General features: G+C 49.9%; 1 protein-coding gene across 2 annotated transcripts; it reads right to left on the bottom strand.

Annotated features, from left to right (window-relative positions):
• Window positions 1-559: 559 nt before the first annotated feature.
• CRHR1 (corticotropin releasing hormone receptor 1) lies at window positions 560-26,686 on the bottom strand (the record flags this gene model as incomplete). Of its 2 annotated transcripts, none has more annotated exons than XM_083877847.1 (13): window positions 560-700; window positions 1,335-1,376; window positions 1,568-1,703; window positions 3,455-3,540; window positions 4,573-4,645; window positions 6,008-6,068; window positions 6,301-6,454; window positions 6,932-7,052; window positions 7,398-7,504; window positions 8,482-8,567; window positions 9,713-9,832; window positions 18,392-18,476; window positions 26,648-26,686. In XM_083877847.1, 13 exons carry the CDS (start codon window positions 26,684-26,686, stop codon window positions 560-562), a joined length of 1,251 nt encoding a protein of 416 aa, XP_083733973.1. The 2 variants fall into 2 exon arrangements, with proteins under 2 accessions (XP_083733973.1, XP_083733972.1); XM_083877846.1 differs by having other exon boundaries at window positions 8,434-8,567.
• Between the last annotated feature and the right edge of the window lie 317 nt (window positions 26,687-27,003).

Below are 27,003 nucleotides of genomic sequence, written 5' to 3' on the forward strand. Positions count from 1 at the left end.
CCTAGTGCTACAAAAGAACAGCCACAGGAAGCAATGTCTGCAATCACTCCAGGGCTCTCCATCCATCCCCTTCCAACACACAGGACTTTGGCTCCTCTAGAGGGTTCCCCCCCACCAGTAGCATTCCAGCATGTGCTCACTGGAAGGCTGACCCAGCTTCCAATGTAATTAGCCCCATAAGCTGTCCCAGCAATGTCCTGGTGTCCTGTCACCTCAAAGTAGACAAATCCAATAAAGGCAGTGACATGAGATATCCTGCCCAGGATGGAGCTGGCAGAAAGCTGCTGCAACCTCTCCAGGTTCTTCTGGGCTCTTTCTGCCATGCCAGCAGGTCACACAGGTGCCCAGGAGATGACAAAGCAGCATCTCAGCTGTCTTGTCCTCCAGGCCTGCTCAGCAGATAGGGCAGGAGCTGTGCAGGTGTCCCCTGACCAAGTGACTTCATGCCCTCCTTGTGGGGCTGGGGCCACAGGCAGGACCTGGTCCTGTACCATGCCCCCCTCCCAGGGGTGCCCCACAGTGGGGACATCGGCACCTGGTGCAGCCTCTTCCTCCCGGCTCAGACAGCTGTGGATTGCTTGATGCTGTGGAAGCTGATGCGGGTCGGGGAGGTGGGGATGGACATGGCCCTTGCCACACGGGCACGGATGGAGTGCTTGTCCTGCCACCGGTGCCACCGCTTCCGTACGGCCGATCGCACCTGGGTGAGATGAATGAGGGATGTTTGGTCATCACACAGAGGCTGTTCAGAAGCACTAGCCATCCTTCTCCTAGTCCTCCAGTCAAAAATGGATTAATGGTGTGTGATTTGGTAACAAAACAGGTTCTTGTGGGGTAAACTTTCCTGAGCCAGCAAAGGTGTGGGAGCATTTCGAGAAGGCAGAGAAAAGAGCTGCCCAAATATTTGGCCCCAGGATTCACTTCTACTCTCAGCTCCTTTGCTTTCTGCTGTTTGTTTCTTGCTCTTTTGGGTCAGAGCCTGGGAGATGTCCTCATCCTTGTGCAATCTGCATGTTTATGGGCTCACTCTGGGGAAGGATTTCCCTAGGATGGGGGGCACCCTTGTCTCTGCTGCACCAAATCACACAGGTGCACCCTGAGAGCATCTGTTCTTGGGGGTGGATTTTCCTCCTCCAGAGGAGGACACAGCAGCCATTCCTGTCTGGGCAAAATCTGGGGCTGCAGGTGTAGCACCAACTCTGATCACCAAAGACCTTCAGGTGGGGAATTAGGGACAACCACCCCTCGAGCCCTGTGAAACAGTAGAGCCTTGTGCTGAACTTATCTGCTTGCAAGGAAGAGTGCCACAAAAAACCCCAGCCCCTTGTGCTCACCTCGCTGTTCAGGAAGCAGTAGAAGACAGAGACAAAGAAGCCCTGGAAGGAGACAAGCAGAAGAGTCACAGCCAACAGGTACTCCCAACCAAGGAGCTTTGGAACAACTCTGGGGTTTGGGGATGTCTGGTTTCAGGAGGAGGCAGAAGTGGGATGAGGCATCAGCCAGGATGGGGTCCTCCACATCCCTTGGTGAAAGGAGTGGGATGGAAGCCAGTGTGGAGGACCATTACCTGAAAGGACTCCAGAAAGGAGTTGAAGTAGATGAAGACTATCCTGGAGATCTCATCCTCCCCTGGATTGACAAAGAACAGCATGTAGGTGATTCCCAGCAAGGGCAGCAGCACCAGTGTGGCCTTGACTGCTTTCCTAGGGAGAAAATGGGGACCTAAGCTGCTACGCTGCAGCCCTGAGCACAAGGACTCTGCCTATCCCACTCCCAGCACGAGCATGGCTTGGACAAGTCTGCTGGGACTTGAAAACCAGTTACTGGTGGATGATGGAGCCAAGTTAGGCTGTTTCCAGTGCAATTCCCAAGGGACTAGGCTGGTTTGAGCACTGGGCCCCTGCTCTGCTTCTCCACCCAGAAAAGAGCGGTGAAGAGCAGAGGCCTGACCTTGAGCTGGCATGGGAATGCTTGCTTGGCTGATCTACAGCTCAATTAAAAAGGAATTAAGGAGGGTATAGTAATTCACACCCTTCAGCATGAGTTCGTAAAAACCTAATCTCAGGTAATTAATTTGATATCTTGATGAGATGACAAGTGCAGTTTGTGAAAAGTCATAGTCATACAGAGAGTTCAGGAAGGATTGGGGCTTGGCACCTCATTCCTTTGGATCAGGGGGCAAGAACAATGCCAAGTCATCACTTTTTGCTTAATGATCCTGTTAATGGACAAGATTCCAACAGTCGATGGTCATCCCCTGGAGGACCTGAGCTGGGCAGAGAGGGATCTGGGACCTGTTTTGTATCTCTGACTTAGAGGAGAAAACAGTCCCTGACACAAATAGGCTGATGACATGGAGGAGGTGGAGGGAACCAAGGACAGGAGCTGGAAAACTACAGTAGAGCACATTCAATGGTGTAGCTTCTCCAAGGGACCAGCCATGGCAGCAGGGGACACATCAGCTTTTTACCATCTAAGGTGAGCTGGAGCCCTCCAGGGCTGTCCCTTGCCTGGTTTAAGCAGAAGTTCACAGTTTATAACATACCAAGTTCTCCAAGTTTTCCTGTCCCACAGAATATTTCTGGGAAATGAAAATGTTCATTTTCATTCAAAGGTGATAAACCCTCCCAAAATGAGGCAAATACTGGAAAACCAAAAGTCTCTCAAAGATGTGGACTGGGGCCAACCAGCCTTTTCCAAGAACTTTTATCTTTGCTTACCCCAAGCTGAACCCCTCATCCCAGTTCAATACTCTGTGATGAGGAAAGCTAGTATTTCCCAATAACAGAATCAGAATTTTTCCATTCTCAGCTGAAAAAGCCACCCCCCCACCTCAAAACAGCTTCTCTTGACCTGGCACACAGTGAGATTCCCCAATTCCTGCCTGCAAAATGTTCCAGACAGAGGCAAGGATGAAGCCCAAAGTATCTTCTAATCCAGGTACTTCTGGGAGCTGCTCTGACTGTGCACCTTTTATGTTGTCTGCAAAATATTCCTCAACAGGCAAGGAAGGGTTAAATCTTCCTGCCTTGTGCTGTGGGAGTACTGCCTTCTTCTTTACAAGGAGGTGTCGGGGTGGCATCAATTCATCACTTCTTCCTCAGCTTTTGCTTTTCTGTCAAGCAGTGATTTAATTCTCACCTCCATGCCAGGATTTGCAGCTCCCAGCCTGGAGAGCTCATCAGGGCCCACCAGAACAGGTTTTTGCTAAGAGACTCAAATCCCAAGGGTTCACTTCAAAGGCAAAACCAGCCATTGACACTCTATATCACAAGGCTCTCTCTAGCCAAATTTAATGACCATGTGCCTCCAAAGAGCATTTGAGGTGTTCTTAGGTGTCTCTCCATGCTTCCATCCCCTTGCTACCTGGCTAAAGGGGCTCTTCCCATCCTTACTAATCATGAGAGAACCCAGTTCTTAGGTTGCCTTCCTGCAGGGTCACTCATACTCGTACCTGTACTGGATTGTCTCTGACGTGGTTGAAGCTCGGAGCTTTGTCATGAGGATTCGGACGATGTTGAATAGAAAGATGAAGTTGATCTGGGAGGAACAGGGTCACTGGTTAGTGTCTGCTCCTCCAGTATTTCCTCTCACTTCCTCTGCAGTGAGGCAAGGTAGGGAGATAGGGGAGCCAGAGGAAACGGGATTGTTTCCTCTTGAACATGATCTACTGCCTTCCATGCACCATGAGGGGATGCCTGCCTTTTATAAAAATACTTGAATAGCAAGATTTAGGAGTTTGGTCAAGGGATCAGGACAGCAGGGCATGCCAGGAGATTGCCAAAGAAGGACAAGTGCTAGAGAATGGTTGAAGGTGAAAAAGTAGAGGGAGAGGAAGAATCTAAGGTGGAGAGTGGCTGCCATCTGCCTGACTGCTCTCTTGGCTGCCAAATTGCTAATAAGGGAATGGGAAGGCATCTTTGGTGCTGAGCACAATTGACAGGAATTAGTAGTGGCCTGGCTGCCTGATGGGCTGGGAAATGGGAAGAAGGATCAATCATTCCATTATGCCAGTGATTTTTACTCCTTTGAGTTTTCTCAGCTGAGAAGATGAAGGAACAGTTTTGGGATTTCATGCATGGCTTTCCCCCTGCAAATACAGGTTGCACCCCCAGCTGGTAACCTGCCACCTCTGCTCTTCCTTGTCCCTCCCCAAATGACAAAGCCCCATCCATGTGACCCATTGCTACTCGGGTGGAGACCAGGAGGAGAGAGGTGGAATTAGGATCAAGTAATGTAGTCAAGGATCCCAGGCTTCTGCAAATGCTTGGCAAAGCATCTACCCACACCCAAACAGTGCCAGGGCAGGGGTGGAGGGACCTACTGATTAATGTTGGAGTCTGCTGATGGGACATTCCTGTCAGAATGAGGTTTCCAGGCTCCTTCTGCAGCCCACCTTAAGCCCAAAATTGCTCAAGAGGCAGTTTAGGTGAGGAGCAGTGTTGCTGTGGGCAGCAGCCCCAGCAGAGTGAAGCTAAAGGAGGAGGCCATACCCTGTTACAGAAGCAGCTGTTGTCCCACCTGCACACAGAAGGACTTTCTATTTAGCACACAAGGTCATTTTGCTCTTACCAGAAGCACTAGGATCATGGGGCCTTGGTAAATGTAGTCAGTATAAACACCTGCTCGCTTCCCAAACCAGCACCTGCAAGACAAGGACAAGTGGTGTCAGGGGCAAGCCTGACATAGGAGTGACCTGGATAGACTCTTGTCCTTGCACAGTCTCTCTAAGTCACTGTTGGTGAGGTGAAAGCACTAAAACTGCTGCAGCCATTGTGGAATAGCTTCCCTGAGAACTCGGTAAAAGGAGGTGCATGGGGGCTTGTGGGAGTGTTTAGGGCCCCATATGGATGTGGGAGCTGGTTATTGCAGGACAAGTAGGGACATCCTCCTCACAAAGGAGGTGGCTGTCCCCACTCTGTTCTGCATGGGGGCAGCTTCACATCCTGGGGCAGTTTTGGGCACAACAATATAAGAAAGATCTGAAGTAATTAGAGAGTGTCCAAAGGAGGGACATGAAGATGGGGAAGCAGTCTGGAGGGGCCACATAAGAAGCAGCTGAGGGCACTTCGAATGTTCAGCTGGGGAAGATGAGACTGAGTTTAGACTTCACCAGGTACTGCAGCTCCTCCCCTGGGGCAGCCCTCATCTCTGCTCCCTGTGACAGAGACAGGACCCAAGGAAATGGCCTGAGGTTGTGTCACAGGGGAATTTGAGATGGATCTCAGGGAAAGGTTCTTCCCCCAGAGGGTGTTGGGCACTGCCCAGGCTCCTCAGAGAATGGTTACAGCCCTGAGGCTGCCAGAGCTCCAGGAGCGTTTGGACAGCACTGCCAGGGATGCCCAGGGTGGGATTGTTGGGGGGTTTGTGCAGGGCCAGGAGTGGGACTCGATGATCCTTGTGGGTTTCTCCCAACTCAGCAAGATTGCATGATTCTCCATAATCTCACACACAGAGGTCCAGGTCAGCTCTGTTCTCTGTCCAGCAAATGCTACAGGAGCTCATTCAGGTATATCGCTGTCCTGGGAGCACCTTGTCAGGGTTGTTCAATCAGTGTCTGTGTGAGTGGCATAGGGCTTCTGAAGTCAGCAGGGAAAACTACCTCTGGAAAACAGAACAAGCTGCCATTCAACCCAATGGGCTCCTTTCAACTTCCCACTCTGGGAGGAACTCTCAGGTACCTGTTAAGACCTTCATTAGCAGGTGTCTGTGAAAATGGCTCAGGTGGGGGTAATTTAGATTTCTGCTGGTTAAATCCCAGCTCCCTTTAGCAAATCTATTGTAGGGGATCTGGTTTAATCTTTTTTTCCCCTTAAAAATCATATTTGCCTTTTGAGGAGAAAAAAGCAGAGGCAGGGCTTGTGCTGCAGAGAGCTGAAAGGTGAGATAAAAGAAAGAATGGAAGAATAGTATCCTTTTTCTCCGACCTGACAGAATTCCTGACACAACTGATCCCTGAGGATTTGGGATAGAAAGAAGAATGGAGGATAAGAGCAATCAGGCTCACTTCTCATTGTCGTAGTAGAGCTTCCCAATGGCCCAGGCAACGATGATGGGAAAGGGGATACCTGCAGGGGAACACACAGGTGAATCTCAGAGGTGCAAGGTCGCCAAAAAACCACACTGTAAACAGGGGTTTTCTCACACACACATCACCCAGTGAGATTATGTGATCCTCCTGCTCCTGGCACCCTTTTTGCACCTCTTTGTGTGCAAGAAGAACAGGAGCAGGGGATGGAGGGGGCATCACCCATCACTAAGCCCTGGGCACCACTGGGTGAAGGAAAGCCTGACACTCACACCAGCCGATGCAGATGAACATCCACTTGTGGAGCTTGTCTGTAGAGTAGGTGAGCACGATGGCCGTGTGCAGGTAACAACCCTCGCCAAACATCCAGAAAAAGTTGGTGACGTGGAAGTAATTGTAGGCAGCAGTGACCAAGCGGCACCAAACCTGCCAGGAGATGTGGAGTCAGTTGAGCTCTGTGTCAGTGAGGCAAACAATGCAAGGAGCAGCAGAGAGCCCAGGAGAGCAATCAAACCTGTGTTTCTCATACACATGGGGTGCCTGCCAGCCACCAGCCAGCCCTATTTGCTGCCTGAAGTTGCTTTGGTAGCCATATCTTAGTGACTTCAAACTGAGAGTAGGTTTAGGGAAGAAGTTCTTCCCTGGGAAGGTGGTGAGGCCCTGGCATGGGTTGCCCAGAGAAGCTGTGGCTGCTCCATCCCTGGAAGTGTCCAAGGCCAGGTTGGATGAGGCTTGGAGCAGACTGAGATAGTGAAGGTGGCCCTCTCCATGGCAGGGGGCTTGGAACTAAATGATGCTTAAAGTCTCTTCAGACCCAAGCCATTTTGTGGTTCAGTGATCTCCAGGGTCCTTGCACATCACAACTGCTCAGGACTGGGCTCAGGCTGGCAGAACTGCACTTACCACATTGCTCTCGTGCACCTCTGGGCTCATGGTGAGCTGCACCACGAACCACGTGGCATTGCGTAGGATGAAGGCTGTGATCAGGTTCCAGTGGATGATGTTTCTCAGACACCGAATGCTCCTGGAGAGGGGTGGAACAAGGCACTATCAGAGCAGGGGGACTGGGGACAGTGCTCTTTGTGGGGCTGAGTGTCTCTGTTGGGACCCCAAGGGTGACTGCTGGGACCATGTCCTGAGTGAGGTGGGCTGGGAGAAGACCAGGAGGTGGAAGGCACCAAGGAGGACCCTCTGCCTCCCTAACCAGGTGCTTTAAAAAAGCGGCAGAAGAAAAACCACTCTGAAATAGGCAGGATCCCTCCAGCCTGGAGGGCAGTGGCTGTGGGGGGGAGATGGCAAAGCACAGGAACTGGTTCTATCCTTGCCTGAGATGACCTCGTAGGAACATGGCAGCAGGTTTGTCACTCACCGCAGGCACATGAAGAGGACAAAGGCCACAAGGAGGGCCCCCAGCGAAACACAGTGGCCCAGATAGTTGATGATGACGGCAATGTGGTAGTGCAGCTTGCTCTTCTTCTGGGAGTGGGGGAGATGAGCAGAGGGTCAGCAGCAGCCCTGGTACCAGCATAAACCCACCTCCTCCACCACATCACCTTTGGCAGCTGCGCCTCAAATTTTGGGCCCTTTTTCAGGAAGCAATTGGAGCCCACCCTGGGACAGAACAGTGGGAATGGAAGGAGATGGGGCTAATGTGGATAGGAGAGGCACTAGCCTGGTTTCACATCCCACTTGTACCAGGAGCAGCTCATGAGACAGTTCAATGCTGGGACATCCCAATCCATCCTCTGGAGAGACCCTGCTAGAACTCAGCTGAGCTCATTGGAATCTTGTATCACAGTTCATCCCCATTGCCCTCGGGGCAGCTGAGAGGCTGTGATGAATTTGGGCAGAGGGAAAGTGTGAGTGATAATTGAATTAATTGATCACTGCTGTTGTTAGGCACTCATCCAATTGGTGAATTAGCCATTAAGTGAGAATGAGAAAACCATTCCTGGCAAGAGACATCAGCATCTTAAATACCAGAGTTGATATCAACTGCAAATGAAAAACTCATCTCTTCTCCTCTGCTTCAAGGGGTGGCTTGACCTACTCAGGGGCTTGTAATTTTTGATCTCCATTTATTTATCTCTTTCAGGTTCCTAAATATCTCCTTTATTTTGTTGCCAGCAGGGAAGGATGGAGTTTTCACTGAGTGCTGTGTCAAGAGGGAGCTGCAGGGCTGATCTGTACCCAGAGGCCTTGGGGACCTCACACTGTCAATTCTCTTGGATTTTTAATGGGACTGGAAACAGGCATGCATAATTTCTGATGGGGAGTAAAAATGCAAATCAAGAAGGGGTCAAAATTGCCACATGCCACTTTGTCATTGGGATGGTGTTGCATTCTCAGCCCTCAGGTCCCATGGGCTATTCCTGGCCTGGATGCTGTTGCCTTTCAAGACTCCATTGTCTCTTGCCCCCCTGCCAAGAGCCCAGGGACTTCCAAGCTCCTACCTCTTCACTGAGGATCTCCTGGCACTGGGAGTAGTTGACACGTGCTGCCCAGCTCCCGTTCGCCAGGCATTCCCTGTACCCATTATCTGAAAGAGAGGATGCCCATCCAAGGGTTAACAGAGTATGGAGATGGGCACAGACATATGACCTGACTGTCACTAATGCAGAGCAGTCAGGCAATGGCATCTTCTGCTTTGAAGGCAGCTCAGCTGCTGCCTTGGTCACAATTGCAGAACCAAAATTCTTGGAATATTTCAGACCTGCTCAAGAGCTTTGGGTCTGCACCAGCTCTGCCCTTATTACTGGGGGACTCCAACACCTCCTGACCATACACAGGGATGCAGTGGAACCAGCACCAGTTAGACTCTTCTTCCCTTTCACTCTGCTGTTTGCTTGAGTGATCATGTACCAACCCAGGATCTCTGCTGAGATGGCAGCATGAATTTCACTTCTCTCCATGAATTAGGAGCTTTTTTGCCTCCTGGTGAGGACAATAGGTGGCAAGGCTAATTGGGAAGGAATGGTCTAGGCACCCCAAAGAGTCTGTGGCTGGTGTCAGCAGTGCGGGGATGCCAGCACTGGGTGAGACTGGGCTTCCATTAATGGGAGACCATAAGCCTCGTCAGGGTGATGGGGTGGGAAGGGCTCAGAGACAGGCTCAAGTTGTGAATAATGCAGACAGGCTCCTACAGCAGCACAGGAGGCACAATGAGGCAGGAGCTGTGTGTCTGTGCCATCCCCCATGGCTGCAAGAATATGCAGGATGGAAAAAATTATGTTTTTTTGTGAGAAGCAAGGTGTTAGTGGACCACCAACAGCACTGGTGGTCAGAAATTCAACCTTATTCTAGGAATGGCTTTGGGCACTTTTCATATACTATCGCTTCATCCTCTACTCCCAGCATGTCACTGGTAGTGACAGTGCAGCCACCTGTGCCAGTAGGTGACGAGGTTCAAAGTCTCCCAGTCTTTGCTCAGCTGGAGGCTTCAGACCCCTGTACCACCTCAAAGGGCAGGGCAGGGCAGGATCACTCCAGTGCCTTTGTCCCCAAGATGGAGACATCAGCCCTCTCCTCCTCCCAGGAGAACCTGCTTATAGAGACCCTCCCTGAAATCTGAGGTCTGAGGCACTGTTTCCTTTATGGTTCACGAGCTTTGTTCCCAGAGGGGTATTGTCATTTGTGTCCCAGAACCCTCACCCGCCATGTCCCCAGCAGCGCTGCCCCTCTTACTGGTGGTGTTGTACCGCACGCCGTAGAAGTACTCGGGGCAGGGCCGGGCCACCAGCTGTCCCACCGCGCTCCGGGGCCAGCACGTGCCGATCAGGTCCACTGAGGCGTTGCACTGGGGACCTGCAAGGATGAAGTGCACAGGGTTAGCAGAGGCCTGTGGGCCACCATGGGCCACTTCCAGGCTGTTGAAAGGTCAGGATTTGCCTATACAGCTAGGGCTGCTCAATGAGCTAATGGATCAAGCTCAGCCCCTAGAAAACCCTCATGGCAGACACCAACTGGAGGCTGTGTGAGACTTCCAAGAGCTGGTTGAATCATCATGGCAATGACTGTTACTCTGGTCCTGTCTAAACTACTGGGCGGAACCCAGTTCAGGCACAAACTTGGTTTTAGACCTGTCTTCCAAGTCCATGTAGGGTTCCTTGGCTCTGGTTTCTCAGCCCTGTTCTTTCCTTCAGCCATGACTTTGGCATCTAACCTCAAAAAAGACAATAAGCCAGACTTTCTCTTCCTCAGTGGTGCATCCAGTCTAGTTCCAAGCCTCTCCAAACATCTCACATCTCCTGGCTGTAAAATCTCCTTCCCAGCCATTCCCGTTGGTCTCTTCTAGTCTTTCCTGGGTAGAAAAGTCCAAAACTGCAGCTATTTCAGTTTTGTGTGCCTCTCTCAGCTACACAAGTGTGCTAACATAGGCATTAGGTAGGCCAGATTGCAGGCGTTTTTATGTATCATTTGTGTATATTTAGAACAACATGTACTGTAGCTAAATATGTCCCTGCTCCATCTCACAGTGAGGTTGGAAGCAATGGCTGCAATATCCATGTACTACAATCTAAGACAAGCAGAAAATGGGTGAGCAGGAGATGCTGGAAGGGGCAGAGTGCAGTCCAAACCACTCCTGGCTATCAGAGATGTTTGTGCTGCTGGCACAGAGACAGAAATTGCAATTTCCAAAGACAAATTCATAGCTCCTTGGGTGCAAGAACACAACCTTTCCTGTCCCCCTTGTGGTTATTTGAATGCCTTTCCCTAAAATTCCTATGGATGGAGCTAGCTAAAGAGTGACCAAAGGAAAAAAAGCAAAATACTATTGATGATAATGAAGGTTTTTATGGAGGAATATTTGTTTTCATCGATTATTTGAAAAATCAGCTCCTTGTTATTTTGAGATGTTTTCAGAGAAAATTTTCAGGGCTTTCAGTATCTTCAAATATCTTAGCAAAGGAAAACAGCTTCCAAGCATGTGAACTGGGGAAGCATCAGAGCATGGTGAGTGTTACTTTCTGCCTCCCATATCTTGTAGGGAGAAATTAATTTTAACAATGACCTTTGCATTTAGCTTTGCTAATGTGTAGGGTTGCTGCGGCAACCTTCCCTTTAAGTTAACTGTTTTAAGCCTGCATTTTGTAGGAAACAAGGTGCCTTTTATCATGTGTCTGTGCCTTTCTGCATCCATTTGAATTTATTGAGCTCCTTCATTGTTTTGACCCAAATTTGACAGAGAAATAGAGGGTCACAGCTAAAAATTCTATGATAACATTCATCCATGTAAAGAAAAAACAACCAGTAATTGCTTGAACTAAGGACAAAGTTAAATTGCAAGTGCTCTTCCCATTAGCCACTGAGGTGAGAAGCTGTGTGAATGTCTGGAACAGAAAAAGCTTCACTTGGAACAACGCAGCACAGGAAAATGGTACTAACGTACTCATGCAGCTCATGCAGCTATCACAACCCCTCTCGAGGACTGGTAGGGCTGAGCATAAACTCAATTTTCTTTGCATCCTCTTTTGCCTTAGTTTCCCTCCTGCATTCCAGGGTCTGTTCTGGGGGACAGACAGAGATTTCTCAGGGAGGACAAACAGGAAGACTGAGTAATTAAAAGTCAGCAGGGCCAGAGAGCAACAATGATGATACTTTCCACCAGTAAAACAAACCCACAGCAATGCCATTAATAACCAAACCCAAGAGAGACTCTTGGAAATGATGTAGCCAGACAGAGGTGCATCATTCTGTGATACGTCTGCTCAAGGCTGGATTTAATATCTCCTCCTTTCTCCATGGCACTTGGTGGGATGCTGCTTGGCACTCCCATTAGAGCATGACAGGATCCCACCAGACACCAAACTCAGCAGGTCCCACCAGTCCACCCCAGGGAAGGTGTATCAGTATCACCAGGAGCTCAGCCCTCCTGGTCCCATGGGTTGGGGTGGTGCTCTGGAGTGACATTGCAATCTGGGGCTGCAGTCAGATGAGGAGATGCTCAGCCAGGCTGTTGGATGCTTCTGGACCTCTCCCTGTGCTTCACCCCTGGGCTGCCACTTGGCAGCATTCAGGCCTCTGTCCCACCAGGTTTTCATCTAATGGGTGGCTGTAATATTTTTCCTAGGCTCACACTCAGAACAGCTTGATGAAGAAAAGCTGCAGAAAGCAGATGCTGCTCTTTCTGCTCTCTCCAGCATATAGAAAAGAGAAAAAAAAAAACCCTACTTGGTGGGGAAGTGATAAGTAAAGCAGTGAAGATCAAGGGTGCCACAAGGACTGTAACATCCCTTTTGCCCAGCAGAACTCTTTGCTCCAGCTCCCCCTGAATGGCACCTGGGTCCCAGCATTTAGAGCACTGTTTACGTGGAAATGATATGTATCAGTATTAAATGCTTCCCTGCCTGCTCAGCAGCCCATCCGTGTTTGCAGGGGGACTATTCTTCAGGTACTGCACATGAGTACTCTGGCTTCTCAGCTCCATTGGCTGCACAGATTTGGTCTTTGCAGATTTACAGCAAGAAAGGTCACTGAATTTCCTACCTGCACTCAATCCCCCTAGTTTGGCTCTTCCCACACAGAAACATGGTGTTTGGAGGAGGAAGGAGAAGGCTTGACTTTGAGACAGGGAATGTGGCAGAGGGGAAATCACTCCAATCCCTTCTCACCCTTTGGGTTGGGCTGCTCTGAAGCAATATGAAGCCTTTACTTTCTTCTGCAGAAAAAAAAATGTCTGTCCAGGAACTTACACTGAGACAACTGTATCACAATAACTGTCTCAGGATAACTGTACTAATATCCAATCTGTTTCTAGGAAACATCCTTCTCCAGCCTGGTCCCACCGCTCGTAGGGCCCTCCAAGATGGTCTGAGCTAAAGCCATGGAACTGTGTGACACCTGGCAGGGTAAAGCTCTCCACTCCTAGATAATCTGCCAGAAGATTTTGAGCAAATTTAAAGAGGAAGGAGCATGTTTATTCTGGTCCAGCAGTACCAGACGTGTGGCCACAGTGCTCTTGAGTTGCTGCCAGGAGGTCTGAAGTATTTTCATGCCATCAAGCCATTGCTGAGATGCTCTGGAGAGGAGTAAAGCAAAGGTTATGCTGATATAACTGTGCTGGTAAACACATCCTGCTTTACACCAGCAGAACTGTGCATGAGCACACTGTCCCAGTTTGCTGCTGTGCACAGACACAACTCTGAAGGGTGGAAAGGTGAAGCCTCTCTCCCCTTTCTGCAGTGCAAAGGGACCAGGAGAGATGATCGAAATCTGAACTACAGGCTCATTCCTGTGGCTGGGAGTGATGAGGTTATTTATCTAAGGTGCCTCAAGAGCCTAACAGCTGAAAGTTGTTAACTCATATCACTACCTATCCTGAGCTCTTCTTCAACCATAGTTATCTCTGTCCAGCCGTGATGTCCTCTGTGACCGCATTGCTGTTGCTGCCTTGAGCCTCTGGCTCCCTGAGACTATCCCCTGTGTCTCTGCTGCAACATTTGCATTTGGCAATCAATTTGGGCTTCATCTCCATGACTAATCAAATACAACTCACTGTGATGTCTGATGTATCAACTGTGAAATGGCACAAAAATCTCTTTGTCCGTCCCAGGCAGCTCCACCAGAGTGGTGAAGAAGAAAGACCCATTTCACACCTTACTGCCCAAAACCAAGGGCCTTTGGGGGATGCTTGTACTTCCAGGTGCTGAGGTGCTAGGGAGGGGTAGATGGGTTGAGCTGCAGGGTCACTCAGGTGTTAAATGCTTGAGTAGCACCTTGAGGCATTGAGGGAAAAGGCACTGGGGGATAATTTATATTAACATGGAGTAGAAATTGGGGTGGTGGAGCTGTTTGCCTTCCCTCTGAGCAGGGGTCGGTGCTTAGGATGGCTGGGAGCAGCTGTGGCTGCCTAAAAGTAGATCCTTGCTTACACCCTACCTCCAGTACTGCTTTTGGTGGCACTGGGGGCTTCTATTTACCTTCGTAAGACTCCAGTCCTTAAAAAATCTCCAGCCATCCTCCCAAGCATTCAAGTTCCATGATCCTCAATGTAAAATAATTACCCAAGCTAACTAAGCATTATGATAGCTATGGGTCTTTGTAATTAATTTTTGGCTTGTTGCTATTCACTGTCACTGACTATCCCCTCAGGTCTTTGCTGCTGCTCTGGAGAAGGATAAATAAAAGGCACCAAACCTAGCTTGTGCTGTTGGTATCTGATGCATCTGCTCAATGTTGTTACTTAAGATGAACCATGTACAGCTTTACAGTATATATGTGTGTGTATATGTATGCAATGTATATAATGTATATAATGCAGTGGGTTGTGTTTGGGGCTTATTGTGTTCTCCTGACATGAACCATAGAGTGTTTGGAGTTGTGTTTATAATCAAGCATGGCAGGAAGTTGTTTATTCCCTTGGGTTGGCTGGGATTTGGTGGTGGATGAGTGAAGCATCAAAATCCCTCCCTGGCAGAGTCTTCCCAGCAGACCCTTCTAGTTTGGCTACAACTGAACAGTCTCTGGCAGTGACTTCACTGCATCCAGTCCAAAGTACAGTTTAACTGCTGTAGCTGCTCACTATGGGAAGTACCAGGACACCATTTCCTACTGGGAAACCTCATCATCTTCCCTCCTCCACAGAGGATTTATTCATAAAATCTATGAATATCAGTAGGTTGCTATTGACATCCCTGTTTCCCAGATGATGGAGCAGAATGCCCTAATGAACACAAGTATATATTTAAACCCCTAGGATTTTCCATATAGATGAGAGTTTTGTTTCCCAAAACTTTCCATGTGTCTCCCTCAAGTCCCTGCCTAGACTCATTGCTACATCTTTAATCCTTGCTCAGCTCCTTTATTAATATTTCTGCCTCAGTGGGATGCCAATGAGACTGAAGAGAAAAGAGTCGCTAATGTTATTTTGACCTTTATGAATTTAAATTCCAGACTCACCCCAAGAGAGTCAGTAAGTGAATGAAAGAGCAGTGGCACGTGGGCTGCTGGAGCAGCATCAGCACTTTGGGAGCTGAGCTGGAGTGGGTGGAAAGGCTCTTGGTCAAATTGTCACCTGCTGTGAAATATGTTACCAAACTTATCTGATAGTGCCTGTAAAGGATATGTTCTCATCACTCACTGCTTCTTAGCCACAGGATTTTGCTGTATCTGGAACAATTAAATTTGCCTTATTTGATGCAAAGCTACACTCCGTTTCCCCCTTGAAAAAACCTTCAGTCAAAAACCCACAGACATTCTTTTTTTCTGCTTAGCTTTGGTGTCATTTTTCTTTGCTTTAGGTGAACTGGCACTGGCATGAAACATTTCTTTCCTGACAAGGAATTTTCTGTGCTCCCCTCTCTACCCTGAGCACACACAGGATTGAGGATAAGAATTTATAACAAGCTTAAAGGAGTGGATTGTGCACCCAGGACCAGAGGGGGATGTGAGGAGTTGGGTGGCAATTCCTTGGGCTGATCAAATGGCAAAACAACCCCTTGAGAATGCTCTGAGCTCGCTCTGCTTGAGTGCTTTCTGTTGAGCTGCTTTGGAAAAGCCTCGTTATTAATTAGGAAGAGGCTTTTCCATCTTCTCAGATTCCCTCTTCCCTCCCCAGGGAAGCAGTCCTGCAGCTGCAGGGAATGCTTTGCCCTGGTGGATGAAATGACCTTGTCCCCCCCTGATGGATTTTGTGACAGGGTGAGAAACAGCTGTACACAGACTCTGGGGAGCTGAAATCACCAGCCAGAGAAATTCATGGTCTGAGTCAGTCCATGGGATGGGAGCCCTTGGGACAGCACCTATCCACCCCAGACAAGGGATGCTGGTCCTCATTGTGTTCCTTTCCAAGCCTAATCAGAGATTTTCATGGCTTGCAGATGTTAGGGGGTGCAGCTGACTTGACTTCCTGAATGCACCGCATTGACCTCAAGTCCAGCCTGATATTCCTTCTTCACTGCTACTGTGGGAGGCAGCTTTCTGATGGAGCATCCAGCTGTGCCCCTGTGTCCCAGTCTCAGCCAAAATCAAGGGCTCACCAACAGGAATTTTTGATGTATACCTAAACTATCAAGTTGGAGCATCACAATGAGCCTGAATTCCCAGGGATATCACCCTGCACTGGGGGCTTGAAGGAGGATGGGTAAAACCATGGTGATAAGAGGGCAGGAGAGGAAAGCTCTGTGAGGCTCAGGTGTTCCATGTCCTGGGATGAGAGTTTGCACCACCTGCACCCCCTGAGCTTGGACGGCATAACCCCAGTGTGCCTCCACCCTCCACCCAACTGATGTGGCAGAAACTTTTCCAGTTCAGTGCCTAGAGAGTGCTGGCGCTCTGGTGACATCACTGTCCAGCCACACATCCTCCTTAAAACTGAGAGATTAAGGGACTGGTGACCCAGGAGAGGTGGGGAGCCCAGGCTGGGCTGTGTTTCAGAAGAGGGATGCTGCACACAGGCACAAGGCAGTGCCTGTCCATGCATCCAGCAGATCCCGTGCTGAGGCACGCACTGGGGGACCACTGTGCTCGTGTTATCAGCATGTGTCATTTCCCAAGGGTTGTGAAGACATTAACAAATTAAGTCTCAGGGCCCTGCTGCAATTCTCATTAGCATCATCCTAACAACTCTTCATGTTAAATAGCTCAAATCAAAGTTTCCAATTTAGTAAATATGCCTCCATAGGAATCGCTGTCTTCACCAGACAGGGCCTAAATGGACCCCAAGGACCAGGGCTGGTGCTGAACTCCACTTCCCAAGCAGACATAAGACAGTTTCACCTCTACTTCTTCTTCTAAGTCCCCTCCTCCAGACAGAAGTGGCTGTCACATATGCTAGTCCTATCCAAATTAATGAGTTACTCAGGAATTGCAGGTTGGATGTGTAGAGATAATGGACAAATTGCAAATCCAAAGCCTCACATTCTCCCCTCTGCCAGGGAAATGGACACTGAGGTGCAATAAATCCTGGTTGGAATCATGCTGATAAATCCCCACTGAGCAAAGCCCAATCCTTGCGGAAAGCAGCGCCTAGTGCTTGAGGATGTTGGCGATTCCAGGGCAATCCATCATCAAACCATAACGGAAATTCTCCTCCATTTTTGACCTCTCCTTGGGGCTTGGGAGGTTCTAGCAGTGGGTGGGAAAGGCCATGAGTTGGGCATGAGGATTCTCTGGGACCTGTCTTCTGCCCTGGGTCAGGATTTATCACAGCTTAACATGGCCAAGGACAGGCCTTCACTGAGAAGAGTGATGAAACCTTCAGGGAGCAAAGCACATGAGTCATGACTAAGTTTCTTGTCTGACCAGGCATCTAGGCATTGCCATTCCACAGGCAGCTTTGCTGTTGCCTGGCTTTCTGCCTCCACCTCATGGGCTTGGGAAGCTTCTTGCAGGGCAAGGTAGCCTGGGTTTGGCCAGACATTGGATCAGCTGGTGCCAAGATGGGATTTCTTAAAAAGGAGCTGTTAATGCTGCTGTTAATGGGTGGTGGGTAGCCATTCCTCAGCTCTGGGTCCCCATGGCCATTCCTCAATGCCCAGTCCTGTGGCCACCTGTCAGTGGTGGACACAGGAGAGTGTGTCCTGATGGAGAGTTCCTTGGTGCCTGCTCTGATTTTTATTCAGTTATGGAAAATCAACACTGCAGCATCCCAGAGCTGGAAATGACTTTTCTCCTTGTCCTTGTGAACTCCACTTCTTCTCACACTTCTCCTCCCCCAAAACCTGTCACTGAACCAGACCTGTCACTGCTGAGGTGGCATCCAAGTCACATCCTGAATATAGGCTAAAAGCCAGTTTTTCACAAGCTCTGAATTGATTGGCTCAAACCCACATACAATGTTGAGTAGGAGTGGGCTGTTGACCCTCCTGCTCCCACCCATCAGGGCTGAGCCAGCCCTGGCCATAGCCATATCCCTAGAAGCTCTTTGTGATGGGTAGCCTCCCAAAGTGCTCAATGGCACCTGTGTAGGAGTTCTGGGGAGTGAAAGTTTCCTGAGCCTGGAGCCATGGTGGCCACACTGCACTGGTTACGTGGTCTCCACAAAAAGTTAAAACCTCCAGTCATTCTCGCTGGGCAGGGGGATGGTAGAGTGGGTGGACATAGGGGCCAAAATCCTGGTGTCCCCGGGCATGGCATAGAACAGGCAGCCAGCCCTAATGTCTCTTTGTCCATCATCCCCCCATTCAACAGACATTTATTTTCCCTATTTTCACTTCCTGAGATCTGCACCTTCTACATTCCTCCACTACCACACTGCGAGGAGGCTGCAGCAGCACCAGCAGAGGGCTGCAATGCAGTGTCCACACATCCCACCTCCCCAAAAAGGATTCATGCAGCAGCAGATGAGCCCAGAGACACCCCTGGCACCCTTTTCCAAGCACTGGATCCCCAGGGGGTAGCTCTAGTGGGCTGGGGGACACTCACCAGTGTGGTTGGTGACAGGCAGCAGGCTCTCACAGTACTGTTCCTGGATGGAGGCTGCAGCTGGGCTATCACAGAGGAGAAACGCCTGGATGGGAAGAGAGCAGACAGGGATGGGGTTATACGTGCAATCCGCTGCTTCCCCATCCCCACATGCCTCCTTGGGTCAGATCTGAGCTTGCCCATATCTGGGTGGGTAACACCCCCAAAGCTGCACAATGGACATGGAGCATTTTCAGGATGGTTTCCTATGGAAACTGCTTATCCAAACCCAAGGCGGGGGCACTGTTCTCTGTTTCCCAGCTGGTGATTCCCTCTTGCCTTGAATATCTGCCTCAGCAAACCCCCCGCAGCCCCTGCTGAATCATGAAACCTCTGCTATTTAGCATTTTAATCAACACTTCTGGGTTTACCATCTTTCAATCCTGAGAGCAGACAGGGGAAACATGATGAGCCTGACACCACACTTGGATTTTCAATCCCTTACTGAAATCACAGACTTGTAAGCTGTCAGTGGGAAGATGTTCATACACATCCTTAAGGAGATCTGATCCACAGACAACAATGCCTGGCTAAAGTCTTTTTTCAGGAGAATTGTCAGCAAACACAAACATTCCATTGAGTCAGAAAGCACTGACGACGATCTACCCAACTCTGCTAAAACTCTGCACAAGAAGCTATTTTGGAAAAATGATTATTGAATTACTGTGCCTTTGCAGGGGTTTGGGGAAACTAAAAGTGAGAAAGGAAATTGCCAGGATGAAGAGATCGCAAGGATGGCAGAGGGATGGTGCTGTTGGTCTCACAGCTCACCAGGGTGCCAGATGAGAGAAGGAGAGGACCTGATATTTTGCAGAAGACAGATTTCTACACAAGCAGCTGCCCACTCTCTCCCTCAGCTCAGATAAGGGTGACACAGCCTCATCCCCTCTGCTCCACCAGCATTAATGGTGGATGATGCTCAACTCCACTTCTTTCACCTTCAACAACTGACCAAACCCCCTGGAGAGAAGTCACTGGTTAAATGACAGAACTGCACCCCAAAACATGTCACATACAGATCCCTTGGGAAACAGCCCTGAGCTTGAAGACAGGAAGGGCTGCACTCCCCTGCTTGTAGGCAAGCTCCCAGCTCCTTGGGGACGACAACCTCTGCCTTCCCCATCAACCAGGCTGATTCCTAGTCCCTGACCCATCTTCCTGAGCTCCATTTACCTCCCAAACTGCTCTGAATAGAGAGACAGCATTCCTCCTCTTGTCCTTGAGCCATTGAAACACTGTCTGCTCTTGCTGGCACACCAAGCCATCCTCATGCCTTACCAAGGCATTAGCAGGATTTATTGAGACACAGACAAGCTCGGCACCCACTTGCTCTTTTCCAAACAACTGTTTACTGCCTTGGAAAGCTGGTTTTGATAGCAAGAGAGATGTCAGGCAGATGTATAAATGGAGCTGAGAATAGCTCCCTTGTTGTGACTGCTCCAGATAGCACAGGGGATCCGCCAGCTCAACCCTGCCCTGGCGTGGGAGTTGCTTGCAGCTCCTGGGTGCTGGTCCTGCAGGAGCCCGGCACCTCCCAAGTCTCCTTTCAGAAAGGCTGAGACCACCTAAACTCCAAACAGGGAGAAATCAAGGTGCAGGGAGTCTGCTCTCCCCTGTGTTGATGCCCACAGCTGGTGCCCACCACACCTGGTGGCTCTTGGCATGGGCAGCTGGGACAGAAGGATTCTGCCCAAAAGATGGCTGGGATGGTTTGTCTACCTGAACAGGCTTTCAAGTGTTAATTGGAGGTGTTTCTCCTAATCCTAGCTTGCTCCAGCCTGGCAGTGCCCATTCTCCTTCCAGACACAGGGAGAGGTCTTGGCACTGAGCAAGCCACAGACAGGGAGGGGTGTGGATAGAGCAGTCACTGGCTCTTTGCAGGCTTTGTAAATGAGCCGAATCAGCTACAGAAGAAAGGAAGGAAAAAAGTATCCCCAAAACAGAACTAATACTAAGAGCTTTCTTACCAGGGTCTGAGTCTTGTATCACTGCAGTGTGGCCAAAGCTCTTGACAGAAGCAGAGGTTTTGTCCCTCTCCTGTCAGCATTTTGAGGAGAATAAGCAGGAGTGGTGGCAGCTGCAGGGGGCTTCGCCCCAGTGAAAAATTCTTATCTGGTACTTGCTGGTCACTGTCTTTTCTGTTTTGCTTTTCGTAGGCTAGTGCAACCCCTCCTCATGCTTTTACAGAGAGAACAGGTCAAAGCTCCCTCCTTGAAGAGTTTCTCGTGCCATGCCAGAGCATTGCTGCTCTGTAAGATGACACATGGTGCCCAGCAGGGCCCAGCCTGGCCGGGCTGGAGCCAAGCTCACCTCAAGAGCCCCAACACTCTGAGCAGTGGGTCGTGCTCAGGCCAGAGAGGGGCTGTGTTCCTCCGCCCTCCCAGCCCTGCCTTCACACAGCCATGGCACATCCAACTCTGCAGGCAAGAACACCTCTGTGACCTCTCAGCCTGCCAAAATCCTGGAGAGTCTCAGCTAAGCCCTCAGCTGTCCACAAAGGAAGGCAATCTGCTCTTCTGGAAGCAGCCACTTTGCACAGTGCTCCCAGTTAGCCCAGGGAGCTGCTCCCACAGGGATGGATGATGGTTCTGCTGGGAGCTGCTCAGGCCCCATGAGGGTCCACCCTGGCAGCAGCTTCTTCTCCATCAGGAGCCACCATTGTCTTTGCTGTTGGTGCCTCAGCTCCACCCAGCTCCCTTCCAGGCTCTGTGACATCCCTGTTTTATACACAGGGATGGTTCTGGTTTAACCCTGGACCTCACAGAGCACCAGCTCCTTCTATTCATCCCTACTTTTTCTGTAGCAGGACAGGCCACCCCCCAAGTCCTCACTGCACAACTCAGATACAAAAACCCAACACTGCTCCTGTGTTTCCTGCACAGAGAAAACATCTGATCTGTTTAGTGTTTCACCATCCACTATGCCAGGGCTGTCCCAGAGGGGAAACTGAGGCACTGAGGACCATCTGCCTAAGGTTGCTCAGGCTGTGGGGCAGATCTCTCTTATCTGGACATACCAACCATGTCCTGGTGCCACCAGGGCTCAAAAAAAAAAAAAAAAAAAAAAAAAAAAAAAAAAAAAAAAAAAAAAAGAATAGTGTTTTTTTTTAGCTGTTCCTGTACCTATGAGGGGAGAGGGTGGCAGGTCCCCTGGGCCAGGAGATGCAACACAGTGGACTAGGACAGTGTCAACTCATCAGCACTGGGAATCTGGCTGCTGCTGTGGGGGTGAGCAGCACAGTCACACACACATGGTGTCAGTCTCTGTGACCTGCCACTGACCTGGCAGAAAAGTTCAATTAATAACAATTAGGAATTAATGTCCCCTTGTGGTGCCTATGCTCTCCAAAGCAATCTACGGATACTAAATTAATACATTCATCTCCAACTGCAACCTCACCCCCTGCACTGTGCTACCCAGAGACAAGCATGTGTTCCCCCCCAAAATAATGTGCCCTCAAAAAAGAGGGTATCTGCATGGCAGGAAGGGCTGACAGCTCAGAGCAAGACATAGATGGCTTGTAGCCTAATTAGCAATCTAGAAGGTCTAGTGCTGAGGGGCTGCAATTGGAGAGCTGAGCAATTAGTGGGATTGTAGCCTGGGATGAAGCCCTGGGAGGCAGGGGATTTGCACAGAGCTGCAGAGGGCAGTGGGATCAGTGGGCAGTGATGGCCACCATGACCTTCCTGGGAGAGGGGCAACACCAGCCACTCTGGAGTCATCCTTGCTGTAGGGACCTCTCCGTCCCATCAGTTCTGCCCCCTGGCTTGGATGGGCTTGATGCCCACTACAACACTTGGTGTGGGAGAGGAAAGACCTCCTGGAACACACGGGCAGAGAAGGGCTGAGCAACTGCTGCCCTGAACCTTTGCTGAGGTTCCCCGGGGCATTAGTCTGGGATGGAGCCTGTTCTTGGCTCTGAGCCTGCAGCAAAAGGTGCCAGACTTTGGGTGTTAAATACAAGGAGTGTTAAAAGAGCTGGATGCCAGCTTCAGAGGGCAGAGCAGCATCAGTGCTGTGGGAAGGGAGCTGCATGTCCTGCCAGGACTGCAGCCGGAGGCTCAGGTGGCCTGCAACTAGAGCTGCCCCTCAAATGTGCTTGGAGATGCCTCCAAACCCCCGTGTCTCCTGCCTTCACTGCAGGGGGTCTCTTTGCCTTTGTCTCCCCGGAGTTCCAGGCATTGTTTTCTGCAGCTGGGGAGCTTCTTACCTGCTCCACCTGGAGGGCTTTCGCTTGGAACTGTTTCATCCTCAATTGATTCCACAAATGAAACCTCCAGGCAGCATGTGGTCCAAGAAGGACCCTCTTTACAGTCTGTCTTAGACCTGGCAGAAACCTGCTTTGCCACTCATTATCTCAGGGTTCCTCTAAATCCCTTTGCTGCCCTACCAAGCCCTCGTTGCTTTTTCATTGCTTTTCCAAAGCCCCATCCCAAGCCCTGCCAGCATTGAGGCATCAAGGCAAAGCTCAGACAATGGAACAAGGCTCAAAGCAAGACGCATGGGGGGATTTTCCATGACTGATGTTACTCAGGGGGAGAGCAGGCAGTGAGAACATCTCCATCTGGCATTAAAATCTGTGAGTTTATTAAATTATCTGGGAGGGCCAGTCCCTGTGGTGGGTAGATAGGAGCTTTGGTGAGAGTGTTTATTCTGTTTGGACTACCTCTCCAAGTGTGCTGAATGCAGATCCTAACAAAAGACTATCAATCAGGACTAAATTAATACCCTGTAAAAACTGGTTTATGAACAATTAAAGGTTTTCCTGGATTAAGCTCAGGTCTCCCTTGCTTGCCATAAGTAATTCTGAACCTCATTTATCTGTCAAGAGAGATGTGGATTTTTGGGGACAGGTGAAAAAATTACTAATGGCATTTGGGTGTTGGAAGCTAAAGGCTTCCAACTAAATCCATGCAGCTCCTATGGGATCTGGATTTGCAGGGGCAAAGGCTGCTGAGGAAGATTGGAGTGATGGACACAAACCTTGGGAGCGGCTGTTTTTCTAAGGCAATTTTATTAAACTCTACTGCATATTGTACGTGTGGAACTCCTGTGCAGGGACAGGTATTTTCAATTTGAGATTGGATATTTTTCCCTTCAGCTCTGTCCCAAAATCCACATCTTGACTGCTCCAAACCCCCTACTTCATCCATCACCTTTTTAGGGTTACACCCTGGGATGAACAACCCCAATTTAATTTTCCCCTTTTTTTTTCCAGTTTATTCACATTCATAGCTCAGGAAATCTGGGCCACACCAAAGATGCATCTGCCATTGCCTTTTCAGGGTGGATAGTGTAGATTTCAGGTGGAAGAGGGACTGTAATCTGCAAAATGCCAACCCGCTTTGCCCTTGGCCATTGGAATGGAGGTGACTGCTCCTGGGAGGCTGACTGTGGATAAAGCAGAGAAGGTGGGTCTCTTCTATCAGCTCAGAATACAGTTAGGGAAAAAAGGAAAAACAACAGATGGCCCCCAGGTATGGTATTCCATCTTCAGAATGGAATGTCCTGAATGACAGCTCTGAGGTGTCAGCAATGGCTCTGGGGCTCTGCTTGGTGAGCAACCCCATGATTTGGGGGTTGATTTGTACTTTCTTTGGGTTCAAAAATTGTTCTCACAGATGAAGCCATGGACTCAGCCTCTCTAAACACTGCAGACTCAATTGCAGCTTGAGCTTGTTGCTCACAACTAACTTCTAAGCTAACCCTGTGCAGGATTTTGGGTGAGCAGAGCTGGATTTCAGGGCAGGGTTGAGCTGGTGGTGCAGGATTTTCTCATCGTATTCCTATATATTCATCCTATGGTGACAGAGTAGTTATTCTGGGAACAGGCTGTGCCTTTTCCATTCACTTCTTTGTTGGAGATGCAAAACCACAGGGATGATTTCATACACACTGAATCAACTCCAGCTTTTATGGAAAGCAAGGACTGGAAGAGATCCCCAGGGTTGGCATGTCCTGCAACTGCAGTTCTGCATCTTATGCAAGGATTAGAGCACGGAAAGGGAAGGGGCTGTTTTTTGGGCTTATTGCTGCTGAAGGTATCAAGTGAGAGGAGAGGGGAAACTATTCCACCCTCAGCATCATTCTCTGATTTTTCATAAAATGCTTTTGCAGTTTCATCAGTCCCAGAATTTTTATCAGCTCCTGACATAGCTCCAGGTGGACTGGTTTATTTTAAAAACTTCTTTAGTTTGTTTAAATGACTTGCAGGATGCCAGGGAGCAGTTGGCAGCAAGTTTGGCTGCCTTCTCCTAGTCTGTCTTTCCAAACTCCTGATGGATGTCTATCCAGTAAAGCAACATGGGCAAACTGATGTTGAAGTGGAGGTGCTAGCCAGGTGCATGGGGAACACGTAAACTGTGCTAGCCCAGTATCTGCAGGGGAGGTTTGTCCCTTCTGAGCTCTGCGCTGGAGCTGGCCTGCTGCAGGTCTCTGCACTCACAGGCTGGATGCTGCTGCAGGTATATCTGGCTGCAAGGATGCACTCACAGCTGAAGTTTCATGGTTCTTAACCTATGCTGTCCCCAGGAGAGGGTTGGGACTGGTTCTGGAAAAGCATCTGAGTTTTGAATGCATGTATTTATAAGATAAAATAGACAGCTGGACTGCAAAGCGGGGGAGGGTTGTAGATTGGCTGTTTCTTTTTGGAGGCAGCTGGGAAAGGCTTCTCTTTGCCTGAACTGGGTTTTTGACCCCCACTCCCAGTCCCAGCCCCATCGCAGGGGTGGTTTTGTCTCAAACTCTGGAAGATTTTTGTGGACCTTGTAGCTCCAGCTTCACAAGAAGAATATCCTTGGGGAACACCTGGAGATGATGAGGGAATCCCCTGAGCCTAAAGGGCTTTGACAGAGGATAGGAGCTGTGTCTCAGCACCCTTGGGTTTCTTTTGGATCACTTTTTGCTCACCGAGGTTATCAGGAGCTGTCACGCTTACATGGCTGTCCACACCAGAACATGACCATACTGCATTGGGTCGGTGCTGGTCCCCATGGACTGGCCAAGAAGGATCTAGGCTGGGGGAAAAGATCCTGCCCTGTCTCATCTTTATTTCTTACATCAGAGGCAAACAAAACCAGGGAATGTAACAGCAAAAGAGCTCCCATAAATCCTATCAATCAGGCTTAGTGGGTTGCAGTGATAGGAGAGAGCAGCTGCTCAGAAGAGGAGTTTTTAGAAGCAACACCAAATTTGCGGGGGGGGTCTCCTGGTGCACATCAGCTGTTCTCACTACTTAGGTGAGAACTTTCCTGGCCCAGAGGTGCAGCTGATGTGTGAGATGCACAGTGAGTTGAACAGTGGGGTGCACAGCCCACGGGGTATGAGCCATAGCAGTGCCAATGGGGAAGGCTCTTCCTCCACTTTACCTGCTGTTGTAACTCGGCAGTCCCAGCTGGGCCACTGAAACACCATTCTGCAACCAGCCAGGTAGATTTGCTCTTTTACCCTCCCTTGACACAGAGGTTTTATCAAAAATTGATCATTTTGTTTAACTGACACTATAGGTTTGTTCAAATAAATTCAAAATTTCACTGGAAACCCCTTCATCTCGTTTGTCCAGGGTTTGGGATTTAAACAAGCTTTGGGCTGTGAACGTTTCCCTCCTTGATAAGCCCTCAAGGAAAAGGAATATTGCTTCTGACAAAGCATTTGTATATTGTGCAGAGCTGCAAAATTAGCAGTGGCTATGCTTCCACAGCGAGCAAATTAGAGAGAAAGTCTCGTGCTTTGCAGGTGCAGGGGGGAAAAGGAGAGGCTTCCTTAGAAAATTAATTACGGGGCATAAAATTGGGCTCTGCAGTTGCATTGTCCACATCCATCACATCCCCAGAGTGATGTCCCACCCCCTCCCAGCAGTCTCGGAAACTGGTGGCGGCTGGTTTCACTGGGAGGTGCAAGGCTGGGACTTGCTGGGAGCCCTGGGCTGAGCTCAGGAGGACCTGGTTGCAATTCTCCCCCCCCCCCCCCCCCCCCCTTTAAATGATCACTCACTTCAGCCCCCCTCCCCGATAGTTTTTGAGCATCACGAGCTCCTGCCAAGCCCCAGCGCCTCGACTGGAGGAATTCTCCCGAGGGCCCTTTGTGTTGCGGTTTCCCTTTTACTTTTCCCTTCAAAGAAATGGAAAAGTCACTGCGTAGAACGCAGGTGGTGCAGGGCGCAGGAGTGATGGGGAGGGGGCAGAAGGGCCCTTATGGGAGAAGAGGAAAGCATCTTACCTGGAGGAGGAAGAGGGCAGGACGTAGGCTGGACACCATCCTCAGCTGCACCTGCACCCCTGCGCTCTCCGGGGCATGGCTGGCAGCGTTCCTGCTCCTGCTGGGCTGCTTCTGCTGTCGGGGAGAGAATTCTCTCGGCTTCTAGCGAAAGAGCGTGGCGCGTCCCCGCGGGGCTGCGCGGAGGCTGCGGGTCCTTCTGCGTCCCGGTCCTGCCTTTTATAACCTCCCTGGATCCGGTCCTCCGGCTGCCCACCTTCCAGCTCGCCTGGCGATGGGCTACATCCCTCCCCATCAGCCTCCCACTCCCCCTTCTTTCCCTCCTCCTATCCCTCCTCCCCTTTTCCTTCCTCCACCTC

This window comes from Zosterops lateralis (assembly GCF_965231275.1).
Source record: "Zosterops lateralis genome assembly, chromosome: 24".
Classification (NCBI taxonomy): Eukaryota; Metazoa; Chordata; class Aves; order Passeriformes; family Zosteropidae; genus Zosterops; species Zosterops lateralis.